This window comes from Mizuhopecten yessoensis, unplaced genomic scaffold (assembly GCF_002113885.1).
Source record: "Mizuhopecten yessoensis strain PY_sf001 unplaced genomic scaffold, ASM211388v2 scaffold2691, whole genome shotgun sequence".
In the NCBI taxonomy this organism is placed as follows: domain Eukaryota; kingdom Metazoa; phylum Mollusca; class Bivalvia; order Pectinida; family Pectinidae; genus Mizuhopecten; species Mizuhopecten yessoensis.
Window position 1 is genome coordinate 427,597 of NW_018404672.1, and position 13,758 is coordinate 441,354.

General features: G+C 34.2%; 1 protein-coding gene across 12 annotated transcripts in view; it reads left to right on the top strand.

Annotated features, from left to right (window-relative positions):
* Nucleotides 1-2,955: 2,955 nt before the first annotated feature.
* The window catches only part of LOC110446422 (protein scribble homolog), a 103,654-nt gene continuing 92,851 nt past the window's right edge, over nt 2,956-13,758 (top strand). For all 12 annotated transcript variants that reach the window (XM_021491571.1, XM_021491564.1, XM_021491570.1 and 9 more), the window contains exons 1-2: nt 2,956-3,298; nt 3,395-3,512. In XM_021491571.1, coding sequence (XP_021347246.1) covers nt 3,137-3,298; nt 3,395-3,512 — 280 coding nt within the window. In that variant the 5' untranslated portion in view covers nt 2,956-3,136. The remainder of the gene's footprint in view (nt 3,299-3,394; nt 3,513-13,758) is intronic.

The window sequence follows — 13,758 nt, forward strand, 5'->3', positions numbered from 1 at the left end:
TGTAAGAAACAATCAGCATATGGAATTTATAGTTAAAATACAGGTGTTTTTATGAAGTAAGAGCTTGCAAATCAAGCTAGTTAGAAGCCAACAGAGTAGAACGTAGTAAACATGCATGAACTTACCCAGGTTAGTTAATTCGTTGACATTACCGGTTGATAATAATTTGATGAATTTATAGACAGAGGGATTAACACGATTATATAATATAATATATTTATTTCGTAGTTCGCTGAAGGAGGGGCATTTTAGAATGAAGTGGAATTCGTCTTCTATATCATTTTTACAGAAAGGACAAAGTCTTAAATTATGAGGAATTTTTCTATGCCTTCCAGTTTCTATTAAAAGATTGTGTGAAGACAGTCGTATTTTGACAATTGCTTTTTTGTACTACAGGAATAGGTTTACTTAAGTAAGGTTGAAGGCAGGCATGATCAATAATATATTGATACACCCTGCACTTAGACGAGGTGGAGAAAAACGTCTCACTATTGCCACGCGGAGAACATGTACACTATAGCCTGCGGGCAGATTGATTGACAGCTTTGGTACGTATGAGAGGTATACCTAATTAGTGATGAGTTATATCACCAGTAATTCTGTGTTGGTCAGGGAACTTCTGTCAGCAACGACCCATAAAGCTCACAGGAATTGAGTGGTATATCATGATATTATCTGCAGGTTTACTTTCCGATCAGCTATAAAATACATGTGTACATGGAATGTAGAAGAAGAAAAAAATAGTATTCGTGCAACGAAATAGCGCCGTAAACTTTTCAATAGAATAGTCTGTATTTATCACAATACATTAATGGCTGCAATACATCGTATTGTATTACTGTAGTGAATATGTTTATGTTGTTATTGCCTTTACTGCTTATTTATTGATTGAACCTCCGTGCTACAACAATATCGTTCATTGTGATTTCGTATTTCATTTTTATACTATGCTTTTGTATCACAACCTGTAACGTACATTGTAGCAGACATATAAATTATATAAAAAAAAAAATCAAAAATTAAAAAAAAAAATGCACATTTGTAACTACAAAGTAGTTTGAAGGCAAAATAGTAAAACACAGTGAAATACATACATAGACATGTACATGTAGAAAAGTCGCAAAGTGATTGTTTATATTTCTAATATACATTATTTTAGATTCCTTGCAAAGACGTCATGTAAATACCACCCTTTTATTTGTTCAGTTATGTGCACGTTGCTTGCCTAAATGTATAAAAGTGATTGTAAGCCATTGTTTTTTTGTTTTCACAATTATAACCATTACTAGTATCCATATGTTGTAAAGCGCTTTAGAGTAATTTTACAAATTATATAGGGCGCTATATAAATGTTTATTATTATTATTATTATTATTATTATTATTATTATTAACATAAACAAAATCAACATAGCTTCAAAAAGAAAATTTGATATAAGGAGCTATGTACGTCTCTGATTGTAGTATATAATTACATTAGAAGCTTATTGTATTAAAATGTAGTGTTGTGATGTATGTCGTGTTATCGTTCGATACTGTATTCCATTGCAGTATGCTGTGTTGCATCATCATTGTCTATCGTGAAGTATTTTATTCAATTCAAAATATTTGATTGATAATTTGTTGGAATTCAAATAATACAGATGAACAGATAATAAGAAATACAAAACAACACATGTATTATATAATCATTGTATATGTGTATATAGCTACCGGAAATAGAGGAAGACTGACATAGGCATAGCCTGTTGTCCGATTCCTTTTTCAATACTGTACTAACATCTTCTTTGATATATATACAACGTATATATGTTTGTAGTATATATTGTCAATAAAATACTGTTGAATTGTATTATCAGAAGGATGGGACAACAGCCAGGCTAAGTCTATACCAGTCTTTTCCTAAGATTACCGGTTGTATATCACTTATTATATTAGGTTAGACCACGGACTTAGATAACTAATCTAATTCCGTGGTTAGACATTAGGACAATAAAGGGGAAATACGATTAATTAATTACGTAATTGTTTATGCTGTGTTCATTGTAAATTGTTGTATCATTATAATGCATAAGTATCATTTTGAAATGTCTACTCTCCAATGTGTCTTACGGCACAAGAAAATAAACAAACAGAACCTGAAAAACTGACATTAGAAGGCTGTGTTAATCTACAATTCTAAACCTCTGACTGACTAGAATATGTATGTGTTTTATAGTAGATCTCTGTCGTGTATTTACAAGTCGAGCAATGAATATAAAAAGGCTTTTAATTTTTGACTTCTAGTTTTGTTTAAAAGGTTTTTTTCTTTTCTTTTTTTTTTTAACTCGCCGGTAGATTAATTGGAAAATGGAAACAATATTTCATATGTCTGGTTATTACCAGGAAAGCTAAATTATAGCTTAATAAAATTCATTGTTTGTGTTAGATGATAAACATACCAAACAAAAGTCGCCATCTGTTCAAGGCTAATCAATCATGTCTTCATTTTGTACCAAGCTTTGTAAGCTTCAACAATGATTTAAGGAAACTTGAAACCGCTGATATTTTCCTTACTATCAAAATAAAAACGTAAACATGTATAATTACTTGGTTCAAACACTCCACCGTTAGGAATATAACTTTATAACATAAGTTTCTTGTATTTCAGCTAAAAATTCAAATTATATTTTCTTGGTTTACCATACTCAGCTAATTAAGCTCAATACAATATATCCAGGTAATCAAAATCACACCTGTCATATCGCCAGTCTGGGCCTAATTAAATCATTTCATGGCCGTTCGTCCAGTTAATAACACGCTAATTATATGCACATACATTTGTTGCAATTGTTAACAGTGTAAACACCGAGGGGTTTACACACTTACAAAAGAAAATAAGGAAGCATAAATCTCAAAATGTATCGCACCTATTTCGGTCCGGGAAGATTATATCGCGTACCTGTTGTGCAAATGCATGATGGGTAGAACGTGACGTCACGCGGCTAAATGTAGCTCTATTCGAAACTGACGATGGAGTAGATACTTTTAGCCTTGTATCCTTGTTTTATTCTGTTATTCCTCCTCCGTTTTATGTTTGATGAATTCTTAAGGATATTTTACGTGTCCTCGATGGACGTTGAGTGCTAACAAGCATCATGTTTAAGTGTATTCCGTTGTTCAAGGCGTGCAATCGTCAGGTCGAATATATCGATAGGCGACACTGCAACCTGACTGATGTTCCAGACGACGTTTTGAGATATACTCGTAGTTTGGAAGAATTACTTTTAGATGCTAATCAACTGAAGGACCTGCCAAAGGTATGTAAAAATATGGCCAAATCCCGAATGTGTTAAAATAACATCATTATGCCGGTAACAGTGAACCGAATCTTACATTTCTCATTCGTCTTTCAGGGATTTTTTCGCCTGGTACAGTTGAAGAAATTGAGTTTAAGCGACAATGAGATCTGTCGATTATCGTCAGATGTGGCCAGTTTTATCAACCTCATGGAGATGGATGTCAGCAGGAATGGTAAATGATTTTGTTTTATTCATAATTCGTGTAAAGCAAGCTCCATATTCAACCGACTTGAATGTCGGAAGTAGAATGAACGACGCCATCTTGGAAGATAATACATTCGCTAGCCCTAGTTCGCCAGAAAAAAAACATCAGGGCTATAGTAGTGTGGGACCTTTATGCTTTGAAGCTGTTAACACATTTGGTATCATGACAAAGGTTGACAGTTAACATATGTTTGTAAAATAAGCGTGAAGCCTAGATCTGGAAGCCTGTGTATTGTGTTGTGTATTACACTGTTTACATGGGAGACAACTCCGGGTATACTCCCTTTTTCCCGGAATGTCAAGAATGCTTACATGTCAAACAAAGTTTACAGGCATATTAGGTGCTTTACATAATCAGATAATGAATATGGTCCCCTATGTTACTTTCTCTTGCTTTCATCTACATAATCAAATAAATATTCAAGATTATACATCAAGTTCAATAGAGCTCTCCAACATCTTAAAAAATGTAAGCTGACAATACTTAATCAGTTTAAACCCACATGTTTCCCTTGAACTCTTTAAGGAGTCACACATAAAATGATCATATCACAGACCATTTATGCAACGTAATTGTATTAAATGGTAAACATACAGGTCAACAAACTTATTTGGAAAGTTTTATGGAATGTTGTGCTATTTTTCAAGATATTTGATTTTTTAAATATGAATCCTAAGGCTAAGTTATATAACGTTTATCTTTAAGAAGTTTTCTTCGATCGTCATATAGAAAATTTGATAGTTCAACTTTATTTATCAAGTGATTTTTTATGTTATAAATTCAAAATAGTAGAACCAGATTTCCAAATGAAAATGTAAAGCTACCTAATAAGGAAGACACACAAAGTCATCTTTGGTTGTTCAGACAGCAATAAACACTAAGCTGCATGTTGATACATATACAAAATATATGAAAAAATCATTCCTTGCTTTTCAAAATGGCTTCCAGCTCTGTGTTGGCGCTAAATGTCTGCATATGGAGCACAATTTGCCTCCAAATGAACCTTGTTTATGTAATTCTTTGTTTTACATACAATAGAAGGGTCATACTCACATGACCACACCGTACACAAAAATAAACACACAAAAAAATTGACCTACCTACCCTGTTTTTTTTGCCTATGCAACTCTAAACAGACTTTTTGTACGACCGTCAAATTTATAGTCATGATATGAAGCTGTGTCTCCCTTAAAAGAATTTTGATTCGACGATTTTTGCAAAATTAATTGCCTTTTGTTCATTTCAGTATCTTATTTTTTGTCTGAAGATTTTCTCCTACGTTTTTTTTTGCATATCAGCGGTTACTCTTAGAATGATGAAGATCTTATTTTAATGTAAGAAAGTATATAACACTATATGGCATTCGACGGGCGTATTTTGTTCCGCCTCGCGGTACTCTTGTTATTTTTTGCCTAAGCATGTGCATACATGTGTAATGAGTGAGAGTTTTTTCTACCCCATTGATTTTTCTACTTCCTTTCCACAGGGCCTGTACCTGTTGATTTGGGAAAATATCACCCACAAAATCATGATTTTGGTAAATAAAGTGATTTTTTTTGCATTGATTTTGGGAAAAAAGACCAAAAATTAGCTGGGGGTTAAAAGCCCCAAATAAACCTTAAAAAAAAATCACTGTACCCTGGAATGATTCACACGGTTGTGGACATATAATGGTGTGATTTTTCTCTACATTTACTTGTGGGAGATATTTTTCACACTATCGTGATAATCAAGCTGATTATTGGATTTAAAAATGATCAGTGTGTTCTTACATGACAAGTTTACATTTTGAAGGAATGCTATCGATTTGTTTGTGATTTTGAGGATCTTAACATCTATGAAATTCAACATTTTTCATATAATTGTATAATTAGATACATAAATAGGAAATCTTTCCTTCTTTACTAAAGATGATTTGAATTTAAGAATATTACTGATTTTGTTCATTTAACAAAAGTTAAAGGTTTAAAAGCATAGAGAATGAGCATTTTCAAGAACAGAAAAGAGGAATAATTTAAAGAAAATCAGTAAATTTCTAGCACAACGCTCTAATCAAGCCGAGGGAAATCTAAAAGAGAAAGAGGAATTTTTATCCAGACAAATTTGATCATGAACAGTAAAGAACTTAGGCAGGTCCCTGATTAACTGTCATTGGTCACTTCTGGGAGAGTTTTTTTCTACCTTGTATCAAATATATGGTTCACAATTCTTGACACAATCAGTAATTGAGTGTAGATGCATTTGCTAATGTGTGGCCATAATTAGCTGTGTTTTATTAAGGTTTTGTAGAGAAGAAAATTGGAATTCATCAGTCCTTCCTTGAAAATTCCCCCAAAAAACTTCAGGGTAGACACAAAAATATAGGCAATATCAGGTTAAGGGAAATATTTCTACCCAGTAGTAATTCACACTTCTGGACATACAAGCAAGTGATGTGTGTCACTGTGAACATACATGTATGCAACTTAAGTCGTTTCTACCTACGTGATATAATGTTTATATGTGTGTATAGTCTGTTCACTAACTGATACCGGAGAATCCAGACTCGGAAACTAGATACGTCTTTGTTTATACAGTTTGGATGGTTGTCCAGCTGTACTACTTTACAATAACAATATCACGGTGTCCTACTGTACCAGGGGTAAGCTAATTATAATATCATCACAATCCACAGGCACCAACTATATCTACATGTAGTATAACAGACCATTACCATAATTTACTTAATAAGCGCCCCAGCCCTTATAAGTGCCCTCTATCCTTTTTCTGGTGAAAGGGTCCTGTCTCTTCGCTGCAATTTACCAACGTATTTGATGAAAGTGTCTGTTTTGGTGGTTTTATGAAAAAAATTGAAGGTTCTGTGATAATTCTAGTCTCTAAAATGCATCCATATGCTGGAAATTGATGAAATTTTGCTCCGTCAATATTATTTGCAAGCTAATATAATATCATGTTAATTCAATAAAGGTGTTTGTGTTTCATAGCTGTCAGTTTCAAGATTCACAATACATGTACAACATATAATACTGGATTGTCACAACAATTACAGGCCTAGAATCAAATCTTGAAAAAATCAAGTTCGTAGATCTATAAATTATAATAATCAATATATATGTATAAACAAATAAAATTTTAGCAAATGAAAATGCTACAATTAATACCCTGAGGTTATATTTGATAATTCAATATTTATAAACATTAAAATAAATAGCTTCCGAGACTTCAGTACACAACCCTTTATATTGTTGCCATTGACCAATACATCAACGATTTATAACTGAAGTATTTCAAAATCGTAAAGTAGTAAGCTTGAAATTAAATTTGTGAATTCAGTCATGAAAATTTGGTGATATTATATATTGTCAAGGAATACCTTGCATCAATTTGTTGAGGATATATGCAAAACATGTATAAGAGAACTGAGTTGCTGCAATTGCTTAACTCTTGCCGCCATATTGTTTATATTTAAGACACCAAACACAAACATCTTGCGGCAAATGCATAAACAATTAGTCAAATTATAAAAAAGTGTACTCTGCACAAACATAATTATTTCTTCCAAACTGATGGGTTCTGATTTTAGCGACAATTAATTGATTTTTCGCGACAGTCTCGTGCGATAACCAGCTAAACATAAGGCAGGTTACACCCAAGTCTCTTGTCGTGTGTACACGACAACGGGGATGTGACAGCCCTTTATTTTGTCGTCTGTACACGACAACGGGGACCAGGATGACATATTGTTGTCGTGTCTACACGACAACGGTACGGAAAGAGATAACAGAAGTATTTGTTCAGAGGCATAATCTTTTGTGCTGATTTGAATATGCATTTCAAGCTTTTGGGCCAGGGGTCTAAAGGCAAGGTCTTCGCAACTATGTCATTAATAATAGTTTGGTGTGATTGCCTATTCTTATACTATTTCATTTGACTTCATGGATCTGTTCACAAACATCATTTCTTGTAAATGTTTGCATTTCAACTTTCTGAGTCAGAATCAAGCAAATGTTATAATTATACTATAGAATAAGGTGCCATTTCCTCACAGACTTCAAGTTGAACATAGATACAACATGTATATAATGTAATCTAGAGAGTTTTCATTGATTTTGCAGAATTAGTTCAAATATGGAGAACAAGCAATGTGAAGTTTGAGGTGGCAGTTTATTTTTAGTCTGTGGTTCATCATTTTTATGGTTCACAGGCTTTTGATGCTAAATATATGGAAAATATATAGTGTACTTGGGTACACATCTATAGAAAATATAACACCTTTAAACATCAAAGAGGAAGAAAGAAACGCAAACTTATTTTTAGCAGTTAGTGGTTCATGGGTGACAATTTAAGGCTTTGCATTTTAAGATAACTTCATTAGTATTGATTCTTTATAAAGTGTTGATGAAATTTGGTGTAGTGTCACCGGCGTTGTTTGTTTAAACAATGTTAGGACAAGCTGATTTCATTATTAGTGATTAAGCTTTGATGAATTTTGTTGACAGTTTTGAATTAAATGATGTTAAAACAGGCTTAAGGGGCACCCTGAGCCATTTGTTTCCCTTATAACAATGAAGTAACGTGCCTTTGTAGTGCTACATTCGCTCGTTACCTCCAACTCGTCAACCTGTTTATTGTCCTTCGATCCACGCTTTAGTTTGTCACTACTGAGGCGCTTCTCCTCCTGACCTTCTGGTCAAACTGGTCCCACAGATGTGCGATTGGGGACAAATATTCACTGTTTGATGGGCAATCGATCTTTAACACGGTTTTGGATATGGAAGTCACACTCATTAAATCTTGGTCATTTGTGAGATTTTGTGTTATCAGGCTGTGATGCAAGATTATGCTGAGGAACATTTTTGTGGTTAAACTGGAAGTTTAAAAATTGTAAATTGATCAAGATTAATTTAGAAAATGGGGACCCATATCCTGGTTTTATAATGGATGGAACAGCAAAAATTACATGGATGATTGACTCCATCGTCAACTGTGGAAATTTATAACAAGCAAAAAATGTGTTTACATGAAACCACCAAAGAAAGTACCTGCCTTAGTTAGTTGTTGTACATTTTACAAAAAGATAAACAGGGGATGATGACAAGTAAACTTTTTAAACATTTATGACGGGGGATGATGACTAGTTAACTTTTTAAACATTGATGACGGGGGATGATGACTAGTAAACTTTTAAAACATTTATGATTCATTACAGTTAAATGAGGTCTCTATATATACTTTGTTATTAAATGTGTATATATATATAAAAAAAAACTGTTTGAAGTGTCTGATGTATATGTATATATCTACGTTTTCTTAAGATATTACTGCCCTTATGTTAGTGCTTTGATAAAGATCAGTCCCTACTCTTAAGTTTTTATGTCAATACAGATAGATCTTGAAGTACCATAAGAGATGATAGCCAGGATAAATATAGGGCCCCTGTGCAGGTGAGGATAAGCCAGTCTGTAGCTGCATTCAGCGTCATCAGCATCGTTCAGATGGAGGAAACATACAATTATGACAGCCCAGTTTTTCAAAAAAATATCGGAAGATAGTTGTGTTTCTGGTCTTAAAGTGGTTGTTTTTAATCCATGTAGTTTATAGTATGTATACACATATAAGAGTTGTGAATCCCCATAGTTGCCCCCCATACACAGGGCTTTCAAAATAGGATTAAAATCTTACACAAATCAAGTCAAATCAAAATCAATATGAAAGTCAAACCTACTTGAGGGTCAACAATCACCATATCAATAACATTATTAGTATCAATACAACATACTTTTGCGTCAGTTGTGAATATATATATATATATATATATATATATAAATTCTCATGTTTGACAATGGAGAATTATTTTATTGTCCTATATTGTCTATTAACATTTGAAACGGAAACAAATTTTATTTAACATTTTTGGGTAGAAATACATTAACTATACAATGTTTTTAAGATCGTAACATTTTAAATAGATTTTTCAAGATCATCAAAAACTTATTTGGTACTAATTATATTGCAAATAATCATGAACTGCTGTGCACATGTAATTTTTGGTAATTTTAGTTTTACGATGAACAGTAAGTAGGGCACCGTTGATGAGCATGACCTTATATTATTAGACCATATATAGAAAAAAACTTGAAGACAATTCACTGATACCAGGGTGTATCTGCTATCACTTGATGTAAACACCCAGTGGCTAATTCTGCTTGTGTAGAACAAGGTAGAAGTTAAGATACCCAATACTGGAGATTTGACAGTCGTAATTCTGAAGCGATGGCCATAGGTTGACACAGAGCGTGAATGTCCCAGGGTATATGTATACCCAAGGTGTTTGCTAATTGAAATATGTACCTAATTTCTCCAAATCTTTGCAATATACTTGTAAATTTTAGTTATAGATTTCAATCTATTTAAACATATTACTAGTAGATGAAATTTGTACAATATAAAGTTATTGTTGCAGTTATCAGGCTTTGAACAGAGTACATGATGTACATGTACAAGAAACCATGTTATCTACAATGTACACCACCATCTTTAGGAACCAATTACCAACTTACAAATGTGTGATTGGGGTAGAATGAAGAGGCTTAGCAGGGATTATTAGGGTACTCTTTAGGTCCATTTAAAGGACCCATTCCATATAGAAAAAGTGAATGATTTTCCCAATTTGCTCCTTTAAAATTCCCAATTTGAGAAATCTGGAAAAGTAAAATGCATCTATTTAAAGAAATTTGTTATGATTGACTGATTTTGCAAAATGCGTCATGCGGCGTAGGAGGACTGAATAATAATGTTGTTGTAAAGATTGGCGTCATCAAAGTGAAATAGTCTTATTACATGTATTCAGAGTTATAATGATCATCCAAATTTTTTAAAATGGGTCTTACGTCACAAGATTTGTCCCCAATTTCAACCCCGGATCCATTTCCCGAAATACCAAGATAAATCCCAGGTTAAGGCTTTAGATAGAACTCATTAACCCCTGAAATTTCATAATGAACTATTCCAACCTTTGAATTGGAAGAGTTCAAATGTGTCTTTAGGGGTGAATGAGTTAAACATGGATCACTGGCTACACAGGAGTAATAGTCTTTGAGATCAAATTTTCTGATACTTGCATGAAGCCAGGTTTAATTTAAGGATATAAACAAATGTAGGGTTTGATATATCATATCAGATTAGGGATTTACTAAAAATAAATGTCATTCATCACCAGTGAGATATTCATGGACTGCCCTGGCAGATCAACAAAATACAAAAATATACTTCTGTATTGAATTGATGGTTAAGGGTGGCTGTGCGTGAACATTTCCTAACAGTCTGGGGTATTACGTTTTTTTATGGTATATATATGTTGAGAGTGTTATCCTGTTAGGTACATCTCATGCAGCTGCTGAATTGGATCAGTTTCTTTATCCCGCTCCTCCCAACACTCCACCTCCCACTCCCCAGGTGAGGGTTAATGTTCCGACCACCTGTTGTTACAGCATCTGTATCACTTCTCATCTCCATATTAATTGAAGTTCTGGGCAAAGCTGCTTCAACATTACTTTCAGTAGACATCCCGCCATATTGCGACATATTGCGTTAAATACAGCAGATCTGCTGACATTTTAACAAATTCCCTGGTGTGTCTGATCCCAAAATAGGCACTTGTATACTCACCACCATTGACAAATGTCTTCAGAACTAATTATAGAGCAACTTATTAATATTCCTACACAGTCCAGTGTCAGTTGCCATAAATAAAAATAAATGATGACCACTATATATAAATCCACTGACTTTATTCATATTAATTAAATTCTGGTTGGAAACAGCATACAGTCTATAGGATAGATAACATTTTGTTAAATGTACGGCTTGTTTATGAGCTCAGCTATTAGTCTAAATCACAATTCTAACCATTGTAAAGCTTGTTGATATAAAAAAAATCTAGAAATAAAAAAACAATAGTACAGACTGATGGTATATATATTAGACATATCCACATGATCAAATTTGAAGACAAATTCATATTTTTTTTCAATGAGTGCCTCAGTTGAACTGACAAGAATACATCACAATGGATTTAAGGATGGGGTTACAGGTGTGTACAGCATTGCCCACTATGTCAGTTTGGAATAACTCTGTCTTATTCTTATTTCTCCCAGCGTTTCTAAGTAAGTGAAAGAAGGCCTAGGCCTAAGAGCTTAAAACCGTTCACGTGACAATCCAAGCACAGTCATTTGATTGTTCTACAGTTTTGATAGGAAAAATGACATTGTGCGAAAGTTCTCTTATATCGATATTTCTCAAGTTGAACCGTTAATAAATCCATTGTGACTTTCCCCATTAAAATATTACAAAAGAATTGGTCCTCCAAAGTTTTCGTTTGGACCAATTAGGTTTTCTAGTCACTGGCCAAAAAAACGTTTTCAGGAACAATGTTTGAGATAAAATAGATATACCAAGATATTAATGTATTTCCAGACATATTCGTAAATTTACTAAAGTAGTTATTACAACTAAGTTGAATTCCTCAGGTCAAAACCACTTAAACCCATTCACCCCTTAAGTCACACATGAACCTTACCAAATCTGACACGGGCTTAGTCCAGTTTAGATATGTAGGGGTGAATGAGTTAACCCTACTTATGGTAAGATGATCATGAGTTATGATGTTGGAATTCGAAGAGACCATGAGACAAATCAAAAGTATTTTGTGCAAGGTCAGATCATAGATGTGCCATTAAAGGTCTTCCTATGCTTGTCTTGTCTAGTTGTGTTGATTGCATTAAAACCTGTGATCTTCTGCTTTACCTGGCCTAACGCCCTAATGAAACTATGTAGACAGAGCTACGTGTCTTGGTGAAGTGCTCATCAGTTTATATATATATATATATACAGTATACTGTTGCCCAATTATTTCACAGCAGGCTAGAAATCACTCCCATATAATCTCCACCAGTTGCCTTGCCTTGTAGCTATAGCAGACCACAAAACAGTTGTGAGCTTATTTTTTCTGACCTAGCCTTCACATTTATCACAGTACAGCAAGTTGCTTTGAAACTGGCATAACTGGGCAACAGTTTTTCACCTGCTGTTCGGTACATACATTGTTCTAACTTTAAACAGGTTATTATTCCTGGCCTCAACATCGTAGATATGTATATTGTCATGATCATGCTGTAAGAAAGAAGAGTGGGATATTTTTGAGGCTATAGGCCTAGGGTGTGTTGATAAGATTTTAACTACGCCTTGTGTTATTCCAACCAAGCCTGGCTAGGGTTGTTTACGTTATATTTACCTATGAAACAGCCCTACAATGGGCCACTTGGTTACACTTTACTCTTGTCCCCCAATCATAGGAAGTTGTCGTCTCCACAAGGTCATATCATTTGGAGTTATTATATATTTATTCCCCCCCCCCCCACACACACACACCCTTGAGTGGTCCTTTATTTATGGACTGCAAATCTTGGTTGTAAATCTTAATATTACAAAGAAACAAAACATCAATAAATCAATAATCATTCTGCAATAAATATTGGGGTTCTCCCCAGATTTTTTTAAGCCGATATGTTTAATTTTCAAAGACGTTCAATCAAGACGGGTACAGCACTGTTCCATGCTCAACAGTACCATATCAAATTTAGGGGGGAGAGGTCATAATGTAGATGTGGCCCTTAATTTCTGTCTCTTTAAATAAGTACTTATTGAATAAGTCACTCTGTCCTGGCTGAGACCAATATTGAACTGGTCATTCTGCCCTCACTAAGGTCAGTATTGAGATGGCCATTCTGTCATTTCTAGGGTCAATAATATGGTGCTTGTTATTCTGCCCCTGCTGAGGTCAATATGGTGCTGGTTATTCTGCCCCTGCTGAGGTCAATATGGAAATATTTGATTCCATTCTCAACGGGCCACCAGTTTGATGGAAAAGTTTTAAAGTAGGAAAGTAAAAAACCTCAAAACAAAAAACACACAAATTGACATTTCAGGATCTGAAGTTGACTTTAACTGTGTTTTACAGAAGCTTCTCTCATGACCAGTTCAATGTTATATCTGCCTTTTGACTGAAATGTTTGTCAAAGGTCCCCCCTTTTAACTAAAACAACAGGGTTTGAACAGGCCTTAAAAAGCCAGAAAGGTGTGTTGAAGGCCCCTCCCCCCTGCCCCCTGTAATTCCAACAGTATCCATGTTGTTGTGTCCTTGAAGTTGCAGGAG